The 21,674-nt window shown below is 41.6% G+C and overlaps 1 protein-coding gene across 1 annotated transcript in view; it reads right to left on the bottom strand.

Moving 5' to 3' along the window:
* Positions 1-8,462: 8,462 nt before the first annotated feature.
* The window catches only part of nek11 (NIMA-related kinase 11), a 240,266-nt gene continuing 227,054 nt past the window's right edge, over positions 8,463-21,674 (bottom strand). The window contains exons 16-17 of the mRNA XM_078419768.1: positions 15,582-15,829; positions 8,463-8,579 (exon numbers count right to left, since the gene is read on the bottom strand). Coding sequence (XP_078275894.1) covers positions 15,619-15,829 — 211 coding nt within the window. The 3' untranslated portion in view covers positions 8,463-8,579; positions 15,582-15,618. The remainder of the gene's footprint in view (positions 8,580-15,581; positions 15,830-21,674) is intronic.

Raw genomic sequence — 21,674 nt, 5'->3', positions numbered from 1 at the left:
GTTAAAGGCAAGGGAGTAGAATTCAAATCGCGTCACACATTCTTTTACATGCATGTTGAGATTGAATTAAAATGTGAAATTGATTGCTAAACTCAATTAGTACTTACTGTGTTTCTATGCCAAGCACAAGTGGTAATGTTAATTGTCATTCACAGCACCTTTAACATTCCTGCTGCAACAATGGACTCTGAAGACGTGTATCAAAATACCAGGGATCTCATTCAACAAAGCAGACCCCAACAGTAGAGAAAAGCTAGACACAAACTGCTGGAGCAGCTAAGCGGCTCAGGCAGCATCTCTAGAGAAAAGGGATAAGAGACATTTCAGGTAGGAACCCTTCTTCAGACTGAAAGTAGGGGGAGGGGTGTGGGGGGGGGGGTGGAATTGTAGGTAGGGAAAGGCAAGAACAATTCAGGGCGGCAACAGATGACCAAGGACGAGTGGGGCCCATATGGCCCATTGTTTGCTGGGGATGAGTTGATAACGAAGGGATACAGGGATATGAACAGTGGAGCTGGTAGGATGATTAGGGTGAGGGAGGGGGCAGTGAGGGAATGCAGGAGCTACGTGAAATTAGATAAATCCACATTCATACTGTTGGGTTGTAAGCTGGTGTTCTTCCTACCCAGGAGATAAAAGCTGATGCAGCGTCTCGACCCGAAACTTAGATCATCCCTGTGCCTCCACAGATGCTGCCTGACCCACTGAGTTCCTCCAACTGCTTGTTTTGTTTTCTCCAGATAACAGCATCTGCTGTCTCTTGTGAATTTTGGCTTAACTGCTGTTGGGAGACCCAGCCAAGTAAAATAATGGTGGATTATTTTCCAATGCACCAAATATTTCAGTGTTCTGCAGGTGAAAATTTCATTTGAAATTGGAGGATGTTAGGGGGGTGAAGAGTCCAACTGATCCTCGACCCTGGGTGCCCACCTTCCCCACAACAACTGATCAGGCATTGGAGAAAAAGAATGGTCCATCCACCAGTCGCCATGAGGTAGCTCGGCACCATCCCAGTACTCCCAGTAGTGGAATGTGTACGAAGGAAGTGCTGATGCTGGTTTTAAAGCAAAGATAGATACAAAAAGCTGGAGTAACTCAACGGGTCAGACAGCATTTCTGGAGAAAAGGAATAGGTGACGTTTCGGGTCAAGACCCTTCTTCAGACTTCAGAGAGTCAGGGGATAGGGAAATGAGAGAGATAGACAGTAATATAGAACAAATGATTGAAGGATATGCAAAAAAGTAACAATGATAAAGGAAACAGTCCATTGTTAGCTAGGGGCTAGGTGAAAATGAGTTACAGACAATGAGACTCAATAAGACGACTTTGAAGCTTGTATGACATGGATGAGGGAGAGCCTGAAGAAGGGTGTCAACCCAAAACATCACCTATTCCTTTTCTCCAGAGATGCTGTCTGACCCGCTGAGTTACTCCACCTTTATGTCTACCTCCCAGTAGTGGTTTCCATTGAGAAGAGCCCTGGTTTTTAAAGACCACAGCAAAGAAAAGTGTGTGTCTTTGCACACTCTGATAAAGTAAACATATTTACAATGTGCAGCCATGCTGAAAGCCAAGAAATAATCCTACTTGCATGCATATTATGCATTTTCCAAAATTGCTCTCCTACTATCGTTGAAACCGGTACATTTTTGTGGATTTTTTTATGCAGCACAATATTAGATTGAAGATTTTTTTAAATTTCCTCAGACAAGGAGCAAGACCTAAACCTGGAATTATTGATAGAAAAAATTCTATTGCCCTCAATTTGTTCAAATCTTTCACAAGCAAATGCCCCAGCCATTTTACTCAACTTTGTAATTTAGCAGTGAAGTGATTATTATTCATATTTCATAAAGTCATAGCACTAAAGTATTCTTATCTTCATGTAGCACATAGTAAGGCAGGTAAAACCCTAACCTTGAAATGAAGACCATTAATTAATGCCAAGCTTGAGGAATGTTATTCAGGCACCGAGAGATCAAGAACATATTTCCTGAAGAAATTCCAACGTGCTTGCAAGAGGGAGTTGGAACAATTTTTGTCTTGGTTTGTCAATGTGTGTTAATGAAAAGAAGCTTTAAAATCAATAGTCATTATATTCCAGGAAATGCCATCATATTAATGTCACGTAGCTGATGGTGTGGATTATTGTTGAGGCCAGCATTTATTACCCATTCTTAATTGTCATTGGGAAATTGAAGAGAATCAAATGCTATTAACTGTTGCTGGGTGTGTGGTGAAGGTTCTCCCACACTCATATATGAAAGTGCAGTCTAAGGTCACGTACTTAATAATTCATTCAATTTCATCATTGGAGAAGGCAAAACTAAATATTCTGCAACTTCTACTTTGAAATTCTCCATGGCAACAGGAATGTTAAAGCCTCCTTTGGCATTTCAGATAATTGCATAAATGGCAATGACTTCTATTTACGTAGCACCTTTAACATGACAAAAATATCCACAGGAGATCCAGAGGAGTTTCAACCAATAGAAATTGTTGCTGATGCTTGTAACACTTTTCATCGCCTATCATTATACTCTTCACATTTATTTTATAATGTTAAATGTAATCCTTGCTTTAATGTACAAAACACATGTTCACGCGGACCAAATTCCCTCAACCAAGTATGAAGGAGATCGGATAAACAATTTTGAGGAGATTGTTTGAGGAATATATGTTAGAATATCAGGAACAGCTTCCATGATCAGCACAGGGTATTATTCTACATTGCCTGAGAGAGCCATTTGTCACTTCATCCAAACGGGTCGCACCTCTAATAGGACAGCACTATTTTCACCTAAATCTATGTGCTCAAGTTTCTGGAGCAGGGCTTTAACCAGCATCCTTATCTTTCGTAAGAAAGAACACAAACAAAATAAGCATAGTTCATTCCAAAAATAGCTGCTATGGTGAAACATTTACAAGACGAAGGATAGGGTTCATTTCCATATACTTCTGAATATGCATACAGAATATTTTAAATAGCAGTACATTTTGCAGTACTCATTTTTCATTATGTTACTGTGATTGCCTGTGATTTTAAAAAACCCCATTCATTCAGAGCCAGAAGGAGAGCAATGTCATTGTCAGATACCTGCAGGAATCTTCACATCAGTGCTTGGCAATCCGACAGCATCACAGCCAGTCACTCAAACGTCTAATGTGAACCATCTTGTGGGATGTTGTGGAGAAAAAGAATTCCTGCATCCAAAAGACGGACACTATTATCTGAAAGATTTCCACATCTGAAAGGATAATCCCAGACACTTTAATTGGAAAGATATGACATTTGTATGCACATCCTCGAGCTGAACTTTCTGGCTGCTGAGCAAAATGGTGGTTATCCGGGGAAAAGTTGCAGGTACATGATGGAGAGGTTGCAGTGAAATCAGGAGAGGAGTGGGATTGATGAGGTTCCTCTGATCGCTGGCATGGACTTGTTTGACTGAAAAGAATTGCTGTGTCACTGAAAATATAAGATCATCCATTAACTTTTTGAAGGATAAACCAGGTTCAAGGGGCCAATTGCCTTTCTATTCCCATCTCAATGAATATAAGGGGCGGTATGGTGACGCAGTGGTAGAGTTGAGGCCTTACACCGCTTACAGTGCCAGAGACCTGGGTTCGATCCTGGCTATGCGTGCTTGACTGTACGGAGTTTGTACGTTCTCCCCGTGACCTGCGTGGGTTTTCTCCGAGAACTTCAGGTTTCCTCCCACACTCCAAAGACATACAGGTATGTAGGTTAATTGGCTTGATAGAAATGTAAAAAAATGGTCCTAGTGTAGGATAGTGTTAATGTGTGGTGATCGCTGGTCGGTGCAGACTCAGTGGGCTGAAGGGCACTGTTTCCGTGCTGTATCTCTAAACTCAACTAAATATAGCTGAAATTAGAATAATATTGGGAGACTATTGTTGTTTGCTCTAAATACAACTAAAATTTGTTGGCTGTACGTTGTCCAAAGAGCCTCCATTTCCATCGTTTTTCTTCCGTGGAGTGAAATTGTATGAATGCTTATGGGATGTATACCTACAGTTTTTCCTGATATCCTTTCCATTTCCATTTTAGTCTTTGTCACTCAAAGAAATTGCTCCTCGAAGCAGTGTGTGGGGTTAGGCCACTGGCATTCTCCCATTATAATCAGCACGTCTGGCATCTAACATATGTAATTAAATGCAGGAATCAGAAATTTGGTGTTTGAAGTACTCAAAAGGAGTGGTTATAGGATTTTTCTCAAAATGCATATCCAAGTCAGAGATGATGAGTAGTTGTGAGACCATCACCTCTGAAAGAGGTTGTGTGGTCAATCACTTCCAACTGAAAGGACTGAGTGGAGCTAATGGCTCAATGGTAGAGTTGCTGCCTTACAGCCCCAGAGACCCGGGACCGATCCTAACTATGGATGCTGTCTGTACTGAGTTTGTACGTTCTCCCTGTGACTGCACAGGTTTTCCCTCCCACACTCCAAAATCGTACAGGTTTGTAGGTTATTTGGCCTCTGTAAATTGTAAATTGCCCCTAGATGTAGGATAGTGCAAGTGTAAGGGGTGATCGCTGGTCGGTGTGCACTTGGTTGCCAAAGGGCCTGTTTCCACACTGTATCTATAAAGTAAAGTAATGTGTGCACTACCAGAACTAGTCTAAAGAAGGATCCCAACCCATCCCAAAACTTCACTGATCCATGTCGTCCAGAGATGCAACCTGACTCGCTGAGTTACTCCAGCACTTTGGGGTTTTTCGGTAACCAAGATCTGCAGTTCCTTGTATCTCTAGGTTACTGGCTGCTAGACACTATTGCAAAGGACCTTGAATTCTAGTTTTGTTCAAACTACGTATTTATGAAGCAAATTGTTGTGGTATATTCAGCAGATGTTGGTGTGGCACTGAGGTGGTTAAAATAATCAGAATATTTGCTTTAGATTTGAACTTGAGAGGATCCAAACCTTGGTTTTAATGCTTTAGTATTTTGCCTAGATTGTTCCAGTGTAATCTGTGTAAAGTGGTGGCAACCCAGTGGGGACTCCAGTAATCACTGTTATTATGCTCTAACTGAAGAACTCATTACAAAAGGCAAGCAACTAATATGCATTTGTGCATAACAAAGCAATGTCATGTATAGCAATGTCTCATTATTTTCACGTTAGTCATTGTAGACTGTTCAAATTCAGTATGAAAGTTATCGGCAGGAGCATCTGGCAATAGATTTTAGAAATGTCTGAGGCCTTCACTTGACTTTTACATTTATCATTGAGCTAAACATTTGAACTGCCTATTTAACAAAATAGCTCCCACTATTTCAATAAATTTTATGAAAATGAGCTTGCAAAATTTGTTCATAAGAGAACACACATCAAGAAAAAAGCTGTTAATGGTGAGGCTGTTAAACAACTAATTATCCAAACATCACATTAACGCTACTGAACTGAAACACTGCTTGTGTTTTTCTGATGCATACTGTTTGTTGGGGGTAAGGTTTCCCACTAGTAGTGTTGATTCATAAGGTGCCCAATCTGACTAGCTTGTGTGCAGAGAGGCAGACATTAATCTAACAATCAATGACTTTAACTGTATCTATTCTCTAATACATTAAAACAATATGTCAAATGAGGATAGACACAAAATGCTGGAGTAACTCAGCAGCTCAGATAGCATCTCGGGAGAAAGGAATGGGTGACGTTTCGGGTCGAGACCCTTCTTCAAACTGATGTCAGGGGAGGGTGCAGGACAAAGATAGAATGTAGTCGGAGACAGGAAGACTAGTGGGAGAACTGGGAAGGAGGAGGGGATAGAGAGGGAAAGCAGGGACTATCTGAAGTTAGAGACGCCAATGTTCATAACGTTGGGATGTAAACTACCCAAATGAAATATAATGTGCTGTTCCTCCAATTTGCGCTGGGCCTCACTCTGGCAATGGAGGAGGCCCAGGATAGAAAGGTCAGATTGGGAATGGGAGGGGGAGTTGAAGTGCTGGAAGTGACTGATTTACAATGCAAAACACTTTATATAATATTACATATATAATGTCTCCAAACAGACTGAGAGATTAAATCATTGTCATCGGGATCACCATGTCCAGACTTGTTAATACATAGCAGTTTATCCACATATAATGATACGCTTCACTACTCCTGCTCTTTGTAAGTAGAAAGTTTAAAAATGCAATGGAGATCTAGATAAAAATAATAGTCCGGTATGAGTACCTTATCAATATACAAAGTTCAAATGATTATAATAGAATTTGTTTTATTGCATTTAAACAATCAGCAACCATTAATGTAGTCTCATAACTGACAACTGTCAAGAAACATGAAAACCATCTAAAATGTCATCTTGCATGGTCATGTGATAAGGAAAATACTCGTGGGGCCTAACTAGGTAGGGTCCTTACAGGCAAAGACTGAGGAATTTATAATGTGAAATGAGCAAATAGCAGAACTAAACAAATAATTTGTTTTTGACCTTAGGGAATAGGTCACGACAAATATAGAATAGATGTTCCAGTACAAGTGAGAAAATAAAAAAATACGGCATAAAGGAGATTAAGGAGCCTGAAAATCCCAAAGACCTGACATCTACATTTCAGAGTTTTGAAAAAAAGATGCCAATGGAGAGCAAGGTTGTTCTGGGCAGCCATTTCCAGAATCCGATAGATTCTGGAATGCCCCCTGCTCATGGAGAGGGTATTTTTAAGAGAGAATAAAGTGAGAAATTGGGAAAATACTCTCTCGATCAACAATGTCAGTAGCTTAGTATTGGAATTTTATTATAAAGATTATGACATCAAGCCACTTTAGTAATGATGTTAATGAGCAGCAGCTGGTGATTATGCCAAGAAAAATCAGGTTAGACTAATCTGTTGAAATTCTTTTGAGTCATAGAGTCATACAGCATGGAAACAGGCCCTTCGACCCAACTTGCTCACACTGACCAATGTGCCCCATCTACACTAATCTCAACTGCCTGAGCTTGGCCCATCTCCCTCTAAACCTATCCAATCCATGCACCTGTCTAAATGCTTCTTAAATGTTGTGATACTACCTGCCTCAACTACCTTCCAGGTCGTTCCATACACCTACCACCTTTTGTGTAAAAACAAAAGGTTGCCACTCTGGTTCATATTAAATCTTTTCCCCCTCGCTTTAAACCATGTCCTCTGTTTCTCGAATCCCCTATGGGTAAAAGACTGTGCATTTACCTTCTCTATGCCTCTCATGAATGAAATCAGTTGATTTTAAGAAACCTTTTGATAAAGTCCCACAGAAGAGACTGGTGAATAAGGATAGAACAGATGGAATTGGGACTTGGATGCTAATGTAGATTTATAGTCAGATAACAGATTTAAAAACAAAAGTTGGAATAAACAACAGCTGGTGATTAGTGGGGACCCAACCTATTCACAATCAGCACACATATTCCCATGGTGGTAGAATGTAAGCGTTGCAATATATTGTTGAGAAAGTATTATCATACTTTTTCAGTGTGCATTTTTTATGCAACAACCATTATTATCTTGTGGTTTCCGTTCCAAATAAGAATAAGAATTTTAATTATCTTCAGCCTCGTGCAAGTTTACGCCACAATAATTAAAATGAACTATATTCCATAAAACAGCAAGTTTTATTCATCAAAACGGTAAATTTCAAGGTTTAACTTTAAAAATAAATCTGATCCGATTTTGTGTCTTATCATCTTAAGTCTGGAGGTTTTGGCTGCTTTCTCCTTCCATTTTATGGAGCAATTGCACAAAGAATGGTTCATTTGTACATTTGCAATAGTGCTATGTCTCACAGTTTAGAATACCGCATAGGCAGAATAATACTTTTTTTTTTAAATTGCAGGTTAAATATTTAACGTCAACCATTTTTTCTCTGATGTATGTGCCATACACCAAATAAAATCTGGAATCTCCCTTTTACAACTCGGTTATGGATTTGATCAGAACAGACCAATTGTGCTGCCAATTCAATCTAGTGAAATACAGTGAAAAAGCCTGCTGTGTTTCTGTGGTTTTCCTGCCAGGCAACCCGGCGGTTAGAAATCTTTGACATTATTCAATCAACAAACCCTTTATCAAATACCTATTGCCTCTGAGGTGTCCCTCACCACATCCCTTTCACAGCCTTCATTTTGTTTCGTTGACCGCAACCGATTGATTGTCGTGCCCTAGAATTGAGTGTTCCATCCCAATATCATTTTGATTTCTTCCTGTCTCTCTGGGAATGAGTTTTTATCTTTCATTTACCATCCTCACTTAACTTCCCACCACAGAACTAATCAACTTTGTCTTTATTTCCTAAATGTGATTGTCAGAAGGGTCTTAACGTGAAGCCCTTACTGTCCAATGCTCGTTGCTCTCTCTTTACATGTCCAACACTTAAAGCAAGATTTAATCAACCACCCACAGGTATTATCTGCTTGTTGTGGTTCTTCTCACGCAAAATCAATTATCTAATTTGGTTACATATATGTGGGAAATGTTCAGTCTGAAGAAGGGTCTCGACCCGAAACGTCACTCATTCCTTCTGTCCTGAAATGCTGCCTGTCCCACTGAGTTACTCCAGCATTTTGTGATACCTGTGGGAAATGAGAAATAAATAGAGACAGGCATGAAATGAGAATGGACAAAGGCAGATATAAAGTTAAGGGCGTGGTAAATAGATTTAAGTTCCATAGATTTTTAATATTCTAGTAGCCAGTTTAATTTTGGCCACAGAGCAACAGTACAGTTTTTCTGTAAACTACATTGAGAATGTAGGTTAAGTGTTAAGCATTGAGGCTCAGATGGTTGGGGGGTGGGGTGGGGGTGGGAGGTAATAATGGTGTTTGTAACATGTGATTAGTGTATGCTGTTCAAGGTGATTTTGGAGCACCTAATATTTAGTCTGAAGTCTAAAGAAGGGTCTCAACCTGAAACATCACCCATTCCTTTTATCCAGAGATGCTGCCTGTCCCGCTGAGTTACTCCAGCATTTTGTGTCTATCTTCAGTTTAACCAGCATCTGCAGTTCCTTCCACACCTAATATTTACTTGCTGCTCATAGGAATGTTTTCTCCAGCCATTGTTAACATGTTTATCACCTCATCACAACACATTGGATCCAGTTTTGTAATGTGCTGATAGGCGTTCAAGTCGGCCTGCACCTCTCAAGGGGGAGGTGTGTTGTGGCTGTGGCAAAGCATGGAAGGTTAAACGAGGAGATTGTAACTGATCAGGCAACACGTGACGCAAAGCAGGAATGAGTGGGTGCCAGAGTTTTTCAATGCTGCACTGGTGGTCTTTGTATTAAGCTGGAGAGCGATGTCCTATATTGACAGGGAATAGGAGAACTTCTAGATTTGTAGTGAAAAGACAGTGGGAAGAGTCAACTGTTGAGGTCATCGGACTTTGGCCCTGAGGTTTGGGATGTAGTGCCACAGGAAGTCCAATGACTTCACAACAGTGAATAGGTCAAGCATCTTCAAATGCTACATTCTATCATCTTGTGAGTCTTATCCTTCCAACTGTACTACATCCCCACCACTTACACATAAACTACCTCCACTATTTGGGGCATGGATCTAACTCTTTTGGATGCATGAGCTCAGCAGTGTGTTGTGCTGCTTCTTGGCGGACTCCCCTGAATCCTAGTGCTTCCCTCCCACCCACCTTGATACTGACTCTGCTGGGTCCTGCTGCCTTTCCCCCTATGCCAATCATGCCACTTCTCCTATCCCCCACCTACACCTCAAAAAAAATTAGAACTGTGTCTGAAGAAAGATCCTGACCCAAAATATTACCGATCCATGTTCTCCAGAGATGCTCTGACAGAGATGCTGAGTTACTCCAGCATTTAGTGTCTTTTGCTCAAGATAGCATCTGCAGTTGCTTGTGTCTAGTATGTAATTTCTGTTACCCCATCTCTGTCAAAACACTAATCCCATGATTAAAAGTGGAATCAATATTGCCTTGGTAGACACAAAATGCTGGAATAACTCAGCGGGACAGTCACGGGTGACGTTTCTGGAAGGGTGACAGGCATGGGTGACATTCCTTCTCTGGAGAGAAGGAATGGGTGACGTTTCGGCTCGAGGCCCTTCTTCAGACTGATGAAGAGTCTTGCCCTGAAAGGTCACCCATTCCTTCTCTCTAGCGATGCTGCCTGTCCCGCTGAGTTACACTAGCATTTTGTGTCTACCTTCGATTTAAACCAGCATCTGCATTTCTTTCCTACACATCATTATTGCCTTGTTAGGGTAGACGGTTACATGAAGAGAATAGGGGCAGAAGGCTCTTCTGAATATGGATAAATTGATCTAATGGCCTGTTTCATTGTTTTACAATTTACCATCTGCTGCGCACCTGATGCAGTAACATACGCTAGACCCTGGAATGTGGGAGCAAGATCATCAGTAAGTACAATTACAATTTACTCACTGCAGTGGAGCATTTTCTATTATGAAAAGTGGTTCTGCCAATTGCGGATAAATTCCTACATCGTGTGCGGTGCTGTGCGAGAAATAAATGAACACTCGACCAAGTGGACCCGTTGGGCCCAAACCTCTCCTGCATTGGTGCAGCACCCTCTCCTCCCTTCCCCCACCCCTTCCACCCCCACTTCCACACCCCTCCTTCCACCCCCCCCCCCCTCCACCCCACCTACTCCTCCCTACTCCCTCCCCTTCCCCTTCCCCCCCCACCCCTTCCCCTTCCCCCTCCCCCCCCCCCCCCCCCCCCCGTGCAGAAAATGGGCTGGGAACATAAGCAGCCTAAATATTCTAGGCACTGACACTGCATGGAACCAGAGAGGTACTAACAATAATCTTGAAGAACTGCACTAAAGGGGATTTGACCACAGCTGCGAAAAATGTCTATAGGGATAAATTAGAACACACTGAAATTTCTTTGGGAATTATTTCTTATCCGATGTTGTACTGTTCGTTGATGGTTTGCAACAATGCTATTTCACCAACGCTTCAGGGTTGGATCAGAAACAACTCTGAGGAATATTAGGAATAAAAATGTGAAATTGTTGAACATAGTGTTATATCCAGAAGGCTCTGATGTGCCGCATCACAATCTGTTGTGCTGTTCCTCAAGTTTATATAGAGCTTTAACATCACCGGGAGCCAAAACCTTGCAACATTTGAGTCGTATACTCTACTGGAGAATATCTCTCTGCCCCCATGGTGCTGCGGACACCAAACAATGAATGTAATCGAGACACAAGATACTGCAGATGCTGGAGTAACTCTGGATCAGGCAGCATCAGGGGAGGAAATGAACAGGCAGATTAATTGGTGGATGAAGCTGAAAAAGAGAGGCGGGGGCGTTACAATGCCTGGGAAGTAATAGATGGATTAAGAATAAGGTAGGGGGAGGATTGATTAGAGGATAAATGAGGTAAGTTTCAAAGGTTAGAGGTGAAAAAGGGACAAAAGAGTATCAGATGAGAGGAGAGGAGGATTGAAATTTAAAGCCGGAAAGAGGAACGTGGGTGGTAGGGATGGGAGGGCAGGAAAAAAGGAGACAATGGTGTACTTTGGGATATGGGAATGTAATAAAGAAGCAGGGTGACTGGCTGGAGGGAAGGGGGGGGGGGGGGGGGGGTAGGGAGGGAGGGAGGGAGGGAGATTGGAAGATGGTGGGAGACACGGGAGCTCATCAGAGTGTGGTGGGGATGCAGGAAACAAAAGAGGAGGTGGGGGGGATATTACTTGAAGTTGGAGAATTCAATGTTAATACTGTTCGGTTGTTTGCTTTCCAAGTGGAATATGAGGTGCTATTCTTCCAGTTTGTGTGTGTCCTCACTCTAACAATGGAAGAGGCCAAGGACAGAAAGGTCAGTATGGTAATGGGAAGGGGAGTTAAAATGGTTAGCAACTGGGAGATCCAGCTGGCCTTGTGGACCTGAAGATGGTGGAGAGCCCTGAACAGAATCTACATAGGCCATGTGTGTCCACCTCTCCACAAGTGGAAGATGCCAGATAAACCAAAGTTTGAGTCTAGCCATGTATCCTAAACCATTGTCATGTCAAATTAACTTGTTCATTAGATCTACTGCAGGAGGCACCTCATTTCTCCGCTTGAGACCTCGGGTTACCATGTGCATGACTTACCATGTGCATGAATACAGCGCATTACTATTCATTGCAGAAACATGAAATCTAAAATCATCATGTTCAGTAATTGTTCCCATGGTGTAATGTGTGTCAGAGATCAAATTAGTTCTCCACTCTGGTTCTTAGGAGACGGAGGTGGAAATAAAATCAATACCTACAATTACAATCAGCTCAGCACTGTGGAGAATTCCTCTCTTTCCTGTTCAGCAATCTTTCTTTACATTAGCTCCATCAGCCATTAAGTTATAGAGGTAGTTACTCTCCCATGGTCTGTAATGTGTAAAATGAAGGCTGCAACGGTAAATAAGCCATCCTCGGGCTGACCCAGATTTTCAGTATCTTTTTCACTCCAATTTATTCCATGTGGATTTCTGGTAGAAACAAGCATTGAGCCAAAACCAATTAAAAAAGAAAACCCTGCATTCCTGTTTCTTTATGGAACATCCCAAGGGGCATTGCAGCCAGTGAAGCTCTTGTTAAAATGTACTCTGTATTGTAATGTAATATAGACCTAAGAAGAAAATTAGCTGGGCAAAATGGGGACATGAGATATCGGTGGTAGATAAAGGAAAGGAGAACCCTAAAAGATTCTCTATTATGAGTAAATGCATAACCAGGAAGAATGCAGATTCCTTTAAAAATCAGTGTTTATGTTTGGAATAGCAGGAGATGAGCCTTGTCTTAAATTAATACTATTTTCCTGTATTTACTGTGGAGGAGGTCATGGAAGTGAGTGAGTTCAGGGAAAAGATCAACGATGTCCTGCGGAAAATCAACATTATGAATGTAGAGTCGTTGCTAGACTTGAAGTGCATGAAGATGGATAAGTCCCTGGGCCCTGACCATGTAATTCCTGTGATGTTGTGAGAAGTACAGCAGGAGGCTTCTCAGGCTCTGGCTGAGATTTTTGTTGTTTTTTTTTTGTAGCTTGTGGGTAAGATCTGAGAAGACTGGAGGGTAATTAATGTTATAACTTTATTTAAGAAGGGCCGTGAGTTCTGGCTAAGGAAGAACAGGCCAATGAGCTTTATATCAGTGGTGGGGAAAGTTACTGGAAGGGATACTGAAGGGCAATTTATTTGCATTTCAAAAGGCAAGGACTGATTAGAAATAGCCAGCATGGTCTTGTTTGTGGAAAATCATGTCCCAAAAAGTTTATTGAGTTTTTCTAAGTGGTAACCAAGGGGATTGATGAAGGCATGGTGGTGGAAATTGTGACAAGACCTTCTCTGGTAGGCTGGTCTGGAAAGTTAGAATACATGGGATCGAAAGTGAGATTGCAAACTGGATACAACATTGGCTGGTGGTAGGAGCCAAGAGAATGATATTGGAAAAACAAGAAACTGTAGATGCAGGTCAGGCAGCATTGCTAGAGAACATGGATAGGTGGTGTTTTCGATCATGACCCTTCAGAATGATTGTGTGGGGGGGGGGGGGGGGGGGGAGAGAAAGCTGGAAGAGAGGAGGGCCAGGACAAAGTGTGGAAGGTAATAGGTGAACACAGGAAAGGTGGGGGTGGATGGAGTTTATAAAATATGAAAGTCTAGATCGGGTACATTACCAGTGTCTTTTTTTCCCAGGGTAGGGGAGTCCAAAACAAGAGGGCAAAGGTTCAAGGTGAAAGGGGAAAGAATTAAAGGGGATCCGAGAGGCAAATTTGTTCACACATATTTTAAAAGACATTTGACAGGTACATGCATGCATAGGAAAAGTTTAGAGGGATTTAGGCCAAAAGCAGAATTGGGCCAAAGGGCTTGTCTCCATGCAGTGTAACTCTATGAAGTGAAGAATAGCAGCAGACATGAGTGCAGCAAACTCCTTCGATTTGCAATGTGACAATGAGTTCAAGATCAGCTTTAAGAACTAAATATTGACTGGCGTACCAGGGATGGTTCGCTTGCTCCTCTTCAAAATAGAGCTTTGGAACATTCGTGGCCCTTGTTTGTCTGAAGAAGTCTTGACCCGAAACGTCACCCATTCCTTCTCTCCTGAGATGCTGCCTGACCCGCTGAGTTACTCAAGCATTTTGTGATACCTTTGATTTGTACCAGCATCTGCAGTTATTTTTCTACACAGATGGCCCTTGTTTTGGTATTTGATCCCAGAACTAACCTTCAACAGTCCATATACTGAGTGTGTACTTATTTCTCTGTAGTGTACACAGATAGAAGTAATGTTTTGACAACTTTTTAAGCAACTTGCTAGTGTTCTTACTGTTTTGGTCTGATGTTTTTGATAATTATTGGGAGGATAAGGCTTTTTGCCATTCTAGCGTCTTCCTTGTGCCCATCTGTATCTGTCCCCTGAAAAGGTGATGATTGACCCCAATCATTATAGGTAAGATACTGGATGTGACTTGCAGCAATTTGGCCAAGCAAGTGTGAATAAACAATGATGCCTGCCCAGATAGTTGTCTTTGAGGACAACCTGATGATGTTAGTGTCGCCATGTGTTTGCTGCCATTTGCACTTGGGGCTGTGGCTGTGTTGTCTTAAACATTGCCGTGTTACCTACTGCATCTCTTGGATATTTCACCCCGTCTCCTAGTGGTGTAGAGATTAGATATTTACAGCAATAATGCCAGTCCCAATAATTATAAGATCATAAGTGATAGGAGCAGAATTAGGCCATTCGGCCCATCAAGTCTATTCCGCCATTCAATCATGGCTAATCCATCTCTCCCTCCTAACCCAATTCTTGTCTCCTCCCCATAACCTTGGACAGCCGTACTAATCAAGAGGATTATGGGAATAATCCTGGGAATAATAATTGGAAATTTTTATTCCCATAATAATGGGAAAAAAGCTGGTAAAAAAATTGATTTTAAAATCTGTCTTTGTTGAGAACACAATTATCTTCACAAAATTGTACAGAATGCCAAAACATAATTAGAGTAATAAATTGGAGTTTTATTTTATTTATCCAAGATAACACTCATTGTAAGAGCACTGATAAACTACTAAAAGTTACATGTTATAAATTCTGGACAAATTACCCTTGCATTTGATTGCTGATGAATCGCAATATCTGTTTTTGATCATTTTTGAAGTGTAGAAAAACAAACCTTTAACTATCTACTATTTATAATTTCCTTCTTAAAATGCTTACGTTTTAGAAAAGAAGTTCTGTCAGGTAAATTTTCAAGAACATTGCTAATTATAAGCAAGTTGTTCCTTGTTAGGATTGAGTTCCATATAAAAGTTTACTTCCTTTATGAGTATTAAGTGATACCACAAAAAGCAATTAATGTGAATGCTGGAAATCCAAAATAAAAAAAGAAAATGCTGCAAAACTGTACATTAGGCAATTTCAATGAAGAGAGAACTGTTAATGTTTTGGATCCAATGACTTTCATCAGTTTTGAAACCTTGACTGTCTTTCTTAGGCAGATGCTGCCTAACCTGTAATCATTTGGTGTTTACTGCATTTATTACGACAAAACTGGTATTGCCTGTGGATAGAGTTCAGGAGACGAACCTTGACTATGTTGATTGCTGGCCATATTCATCAGTGTTTAGCTGCTGAGCTTCTCCTGGCGATGCGATGCTTGCAGTTGCTCCTCAAAGTATAGAAGTTGATCAACTTCAAAGCAGTTGCTTGGTTTAGCACCCAACCTCTCCAGGTTCTCCATGACTTCTGCCTCCTTGGTGTTCTCTCTCCGTGCCGCCTTCAGGTAGTCATAAACTCTCTGGAACACATCCGCTTCCAGCTTTTCAATTGCTGCCCTACGATACAAATACATAGAAACCAGTTGAGGACTACCCTGTCCTTTTGGATCAACATTCATAGCATTAATATTACAAAGACTGCTATAAATGGGAAAATAACTTTTTTATAAAAGCAATGATATAAAAGCAATGATAAAAATTTGGTTGGCAGACAGGAAACAAAGAGTAGGGATAAATGGGTCCCTTTCAGAATGGCAGGCAGTGACTACTGGGTGCTGGGACCTCAGCTATTTACAATATACATTAATGACTTAGATGACAGGATTAAAAGTAACATTAGCAGATTTGCAGATGACACAAAGCTGGGAGGCAGTGTGAAATTTGAGGATGATGCTATGAGGATGCAGGGTGACTTGGACAGGTTGTGTGAGTGGGCAGATGCATGGCAGATGCAGTTTAATGTGGATAAATATGAGGTTATCCACTTTGGTGGTGAGAACAGGAAGGCATATTATTATCTGAATGGTGTCAAGTTAGGAAAAGGGGAAGTACAACGAGATCTGGGTGTCCTAGTTCATCAGTCACTGAAAGTAAGCATGCAGGTACAGCAGGCAGTGAAGAAAGCCAATGGAATGTTGGCCTTCATAACAAGAGGAGTTGAGTATAGGAGCAAAGAGATCCTTCTGCAGTTGTACAGGGCCTTAGTGAGACCACACCCGGAGTATTGTGTGCTGTTTTGGTCTCCAAATTTGAGGACGGACATTCTTACTCTTGAGGGAGTGCAGCGTAGGTTTACGAGGTTAATTCCCGGAATGGCGGGACTGTCGTATGTTGAAAGATTGGAGCGATTGGGCTTGTATACACTGGAATTTAGAAGGATGAGTGGGGATCTTATTGAAACATATAAGATTATTAAGGGATTGGACATGTCAGAGGCAGGAAACATGTTCCCAATGTTGGGGGAGTCCAGAACCAGGAGCCCCAGTTTAAGAATAAGGGGTAGCCCATTTAGAACGAAGATGAGGAAAAACTTTTTCACTCAGAGTTGTGGAGCTATGGAACTGTCTACCTCAGAAGGCAATGAAAGCCAATTCCCTGGATGCTTTCAAGAGAGAGTTACATAGAGGTCTTAATGATAGCGGAGTCAAGGGATATGGGGAGAAGGCAGGAACGGGGTACTGATAGTGGATGATCAGCCATGATCATGGTGAATGGCGGTGCTGGCTCGAAGGGCCGAATGGCCTCGTCCTGCACCTATTGTCTATTGTCTCTTGTCTATTGTCTATTATCAGAGTTGCTCAGCGCAGAAACATGCCCTTCAGCAACCTTGTCTATGCCAAGACTGAACCCATTTACCTGCTTTAGGTCTGTTCACTTCTTTGCCTTGCCTATTCAAATATCTGCCTAAATACCTCTTCAACATTTTATCTAATTCTACCACCACCTCTGGCAATGCAATCCGGATAACAACCACTCTGTGTTTTAAAGAAAATTTTACACTCGTATTTCTTTGAAAATGTTTTCTCTTGCCTAAAACCCATGCCCTCTTGTGTTATACCTACCATGGGAAAAAGATTCTGCCATGTCTGTCTCTTATTTTATGTACCTCCATCAGATCACCCCTCAACCTCCTTTGTTCCACAGAAACCAAATCCAACATAACCAATCTCTCTGCATAACTCCAAACCAGGCAAACCTCTACTGCATTCTCTCACACACATTTACATTCATTAGCTTGCTGACTAGAACTTTTTCACCTTCCTATGTACTTGGGTGACTACTTTCACGGAACTCTGAACATATTCCAGGGCTCTTTCTTTATTAACACTCCTTGGTGGCCTACCATTTACTATCCCTGCTTACTACATCATTACTCTAATCTGAATCTATTATTGAAATTTAATTTGAAATAATTAGGAATACTTTAACAAATTGCAGTTAGAACAGATTTCAATCCTCCAGATGGTGATGATTTAACTTCAAATAAACTCCAGTTTGAATTAAGTTAAATCTACCTAATACTGGATCCAAATTGGCATTTGGATGAGCTGCAACATCCATACACCCTGACCTATTTCTACATGTTTAATGATTTGATTTATTCATTTAAGCACCACTGTTGTGGCATATCTAAGTATAAGATATCAATGAAGTCCAAAATAAATAACTGCATTATATTTTAAGAAGCCATTCAACTCAATATGTTGGTGTTTACGCTAGATTTGAATTTTTCCCCATCCTTACCAACCCTTACCTGCACTCTGGCCGCCAGCGGGTTGTGACAAATTACTCCGCTGATCCTTGCCTCTTCCCCGGCCGACTGTCTACTTATCTGGACTCCAGGCCCAGTTCTGGATCAAGTCTGAAGGAGAGTCCTGACCTGAAACGTCACCTATCCATGTTCTCCAGAGATGCTACCTGACCTGCTGAGTTACTCCAACACTCATTGTCCTTTTGTCCGTAACCAGCAACTGAAGTTATTTATTTCTACTACTTATACAATTATATCACCTTATTTAGTTATAGCGGACAATCGACAATAACGAACACCATTCCTCCTCCTATGGTCCATTATAACGAGGGTTTACTGTAGATTTACACACTTGCCTCAACTTGTTTCCTTCAGTAGAAACATTCACTTTGTTTTTTTCAATTTTTCTAAATACCTTGAAGTCACTCCCCACCTTTCCCAATAAATTCCACGCACCATCTTCATCCATGGATATGCCAATATTTCCTTTTCAAATTTATCTCATTCAGCAGATTACCCTAATCCATTTACTCTCAAACCGCCCCCACCTGCTTCTCCCCCTCATGTCGGACCTCTGGCATTTCTCCTCTCTGTCCACTCTGGTTGAAGAATGCTACATTTGTTAAACGCAATTTTTACCTTCCTTAGGCCATGCTAAATCTGCTTGATTCGATTATGATTTTCCGTGTGCTGCTAGTACTTCCTTAATAGTTCCACATATTTCTATTAAAGACCTATTAAAGCGGTGCTGGCTCGAACGGCCAAATGGCCTACTCCTGCACCTATTGTCTATTGTCTATTTACCTTGGTTAATTGACCAATTTTACTGACTCTTTGTTCCTTTCTTTAAATTGATATGTTACATTGGCAGCTTTTTAATTCTCTGGCATTTCTCCACAATCTAGAGATTGTGGAAGGTTATAATTAATATCTGTCTTTATAAGTTATAGGAGCAGAATTAGGCCATTCGGCCCATCAAGGGAACTAAAGGTAAAAGAACCATTAGGAGGTAGTGATCATAATATGATAAGTATTAATCTACAAATTGAGAGGGAGAAGGGAAAATCGGAAGTGTCAGTATTGCAGTTGAGCAAGGGGGACTATGGAGGCATGAGAGAGGAGCTGGCCAGAGTTGACTGGAAAGAGACCATGGCAGGGAAGACGGTGGAACAACAATGGCAGGTATTTCTGGGAATAATACAGAAGGTGCAAGATCAGTTCATCCCAAAGCGGAGGAAAGATTCTAAGGGGAGTAAGAGGCACCCGTGGCTGACAAGGGAAGTCAAGGACAGCAGAAAAATAAAAGAGAAGAAGTATAACATAGCAAAGAAGAGCGGGAAGCCAGAGGATTGGGACTCATTTAAAGAGCAACAAAAGATAATCAAAAAGGCAATACGGGGAGAAAAGATGAGGTACGAAGGTAAGCTAGCCAAGAATATAAAGGAGGATAGTAAAAGCTTCTTTAGGTATGTGAAGAGGAAAAAAATAGTTAAGATAAATGTGGGTCCCTTGAAGACAGAAGCAGGTGAATTTATTATGGGGAACAAGGAAATGGCAGATGAGTTGAACTGGTACTTTGGAACTGTCTTCACTAAGGATGACACCAACAATCTCCCAGATGAACTAGTGGACAGAGATCCTCGGATGACGGAGGAACTGAAGGAAATTCACATTAGGCAGGAAATGGTGTTGGGTAGACTGATGGGACTGCAGGCTAATAAATTCCCGGGGCCTGATGGTCTGCATCCCAGGGTACCTAGGGAAACATAGAAACATAGAAAATAGGTGCAGGAGTAGGCCATTCGGCCCTTCGTGCCTGCACCGCCATTCAATATGATCATGGCTGATCATCCAACTCAGTATCCCATACCTGCCTTCTCTCCATGCCCCCTGATCCCTTTAGCCACAAGGGCCACATCTAACTCCCTCTTAAATATAGCCAATGAACTGGCCTCAACTACCTTCTGTGGCAGAGAATTCCACAGATTCACCACTCTGTGTGAAAAAAAACTTTCTCATCTCGGTCCTAAAAGACTTCCCCCTTAAACTGTGACCCCTTGTTCTGGACTTCCCCAACATCGGGAACAATCTTCCTGCATCTAGCCTGTCCAACCCCTTAAGAATTTTGTAAGTTTCTATGAGATCCCCCCTCAATCTTCTAAATTCCAGCTCTAGAAGTGGCTCTAGAAATCGTGGACGCATTGGTGATCATTTTCCAATGTTCTATAGATTCAGGATCAGTTCCTGTGGATTGGAGGGTAACTAATGTTAACCCACTTTTTAAGAAAGGAGGGAGAGAGAAAATGGGAAATTATAGACCAGTGAGCCTGACATCAGTGGTGGAGAAGATGCTGGAGTCAATTATAAAAGAAGAAATTGCAGAACATTTGGATAGCAGTAACAGGATCATTCCGAGTCAGCATGGATTTACGAAGGGGAAATCATGCTTGACTAATCTTCTGGATTTTTTTTAGGATGTAACTAGGAAAATGGATAGGGGAGAGTCAGTGGATGTAGTGTACCTGGACTTTCGGAAAGCCTTTGATAAGGTCCCACATAGGAGATTAGTGGGCAAGATTAGAGCACATGGTATTGGGGGTAGGGTGCTGACATGGATAGAAAATTGGTTGGCAGACAGGAAACAAAGAGTAGGGATTAACTGGTCCCTTTCAGAATGGCAGGCAGTGACTAGTGGGGTACCGCAAGGCTCGGTGCTGGGACCGCAGCTATTTATAATATACATTAATGACTTGGATGAAGGGATTAAAAGTAACATTAGCAAATTTGCGGATGACATAAAGCTGGGTGGCAGTGTGAACTGTGAGGAAGATGCTATGAGGATGCAGGGTGACTTGGACAGGTTGTGTGAGTGGGCAGATGCATGGCAGATGCAATTTAATGTGGATAAATGTGAGGTTATCCACTTTGGTGGTGAGAACAGGAAGGCAGATTATTATCTGAATGGTGTCAAGTTAGGAAATGGGGAAGTGCAAAGAGAGTCAGTCACAAAGTCAGCGTGCAGGTACAGCAGGCAGTGAAGAAAGCTAAAGGCATGTTGGCCTTCATAGCCAGAGGAGTTGAGTATTGGAGCAAAGAGGTCCTTCTGCAGTTGTACAGAGCCCTAGAGAGACCGCACCTGGAGTACTGTTTGCAGTTTTGGTCTCCAAATTTGAGGAAGGACATTCTTGCTATTGAGGGAGTACAGCGTAGGTTCACTAGGTTAATTACCGGAATGGCGAGACTGTCGTATGTTGAAAGACTGGAGCAACTAGACTTCTATACACTGGAATTTAGAAGGATGAGAAGCGATCTTATTAAAACATATGATTATTAAGGGTTTGGACACGTTAGAGGCAGGATACATGTTCCCAATGTTGGAGGAGTCCAGAACCAGGGGTCGCAGTTTAAGAATAAGGGGTAGGCCATTTAGAACGGTGATGAGGAAAAACCTTTTCAGTCAGAGAGTTGTAAATCTGTGGAATTCTTTGCCTCAGAAAGCAATGGAGGCCAATTCCCTGGATGCTTTCAAGAGAGAGCTAGATAGAGTTCTTAATTATAGCAGAGTCAGGGGGAGAAGGCAGGAACGGGGTACTGATTGTGAATGATCAGCCATAATCACATTGAATGGTGGTGCTGGCTCGAAGGGCCAAA

The sequence above is a fragment of the Rhinoraja longicauda genome, chromosome 2 (assembly GCF_053455715.1).
Source record: "Rhinoraja longicauda isolate Sanriku21f chromosome 2, sRhiLon1.1, whole genome shotgun sequence".
NCBI lineage: Eukaryota > Metazoa > Chordata > Chondrichthyes > Rajiformes > Arhynchobatidae > Rhinoraja > Rhinoraja longicauda.
The sequence above is the reverse complement of the archived record's forward strand: the minus strand, read 5'-3'. Positions and strand labels throughout refer to the sequence as shown.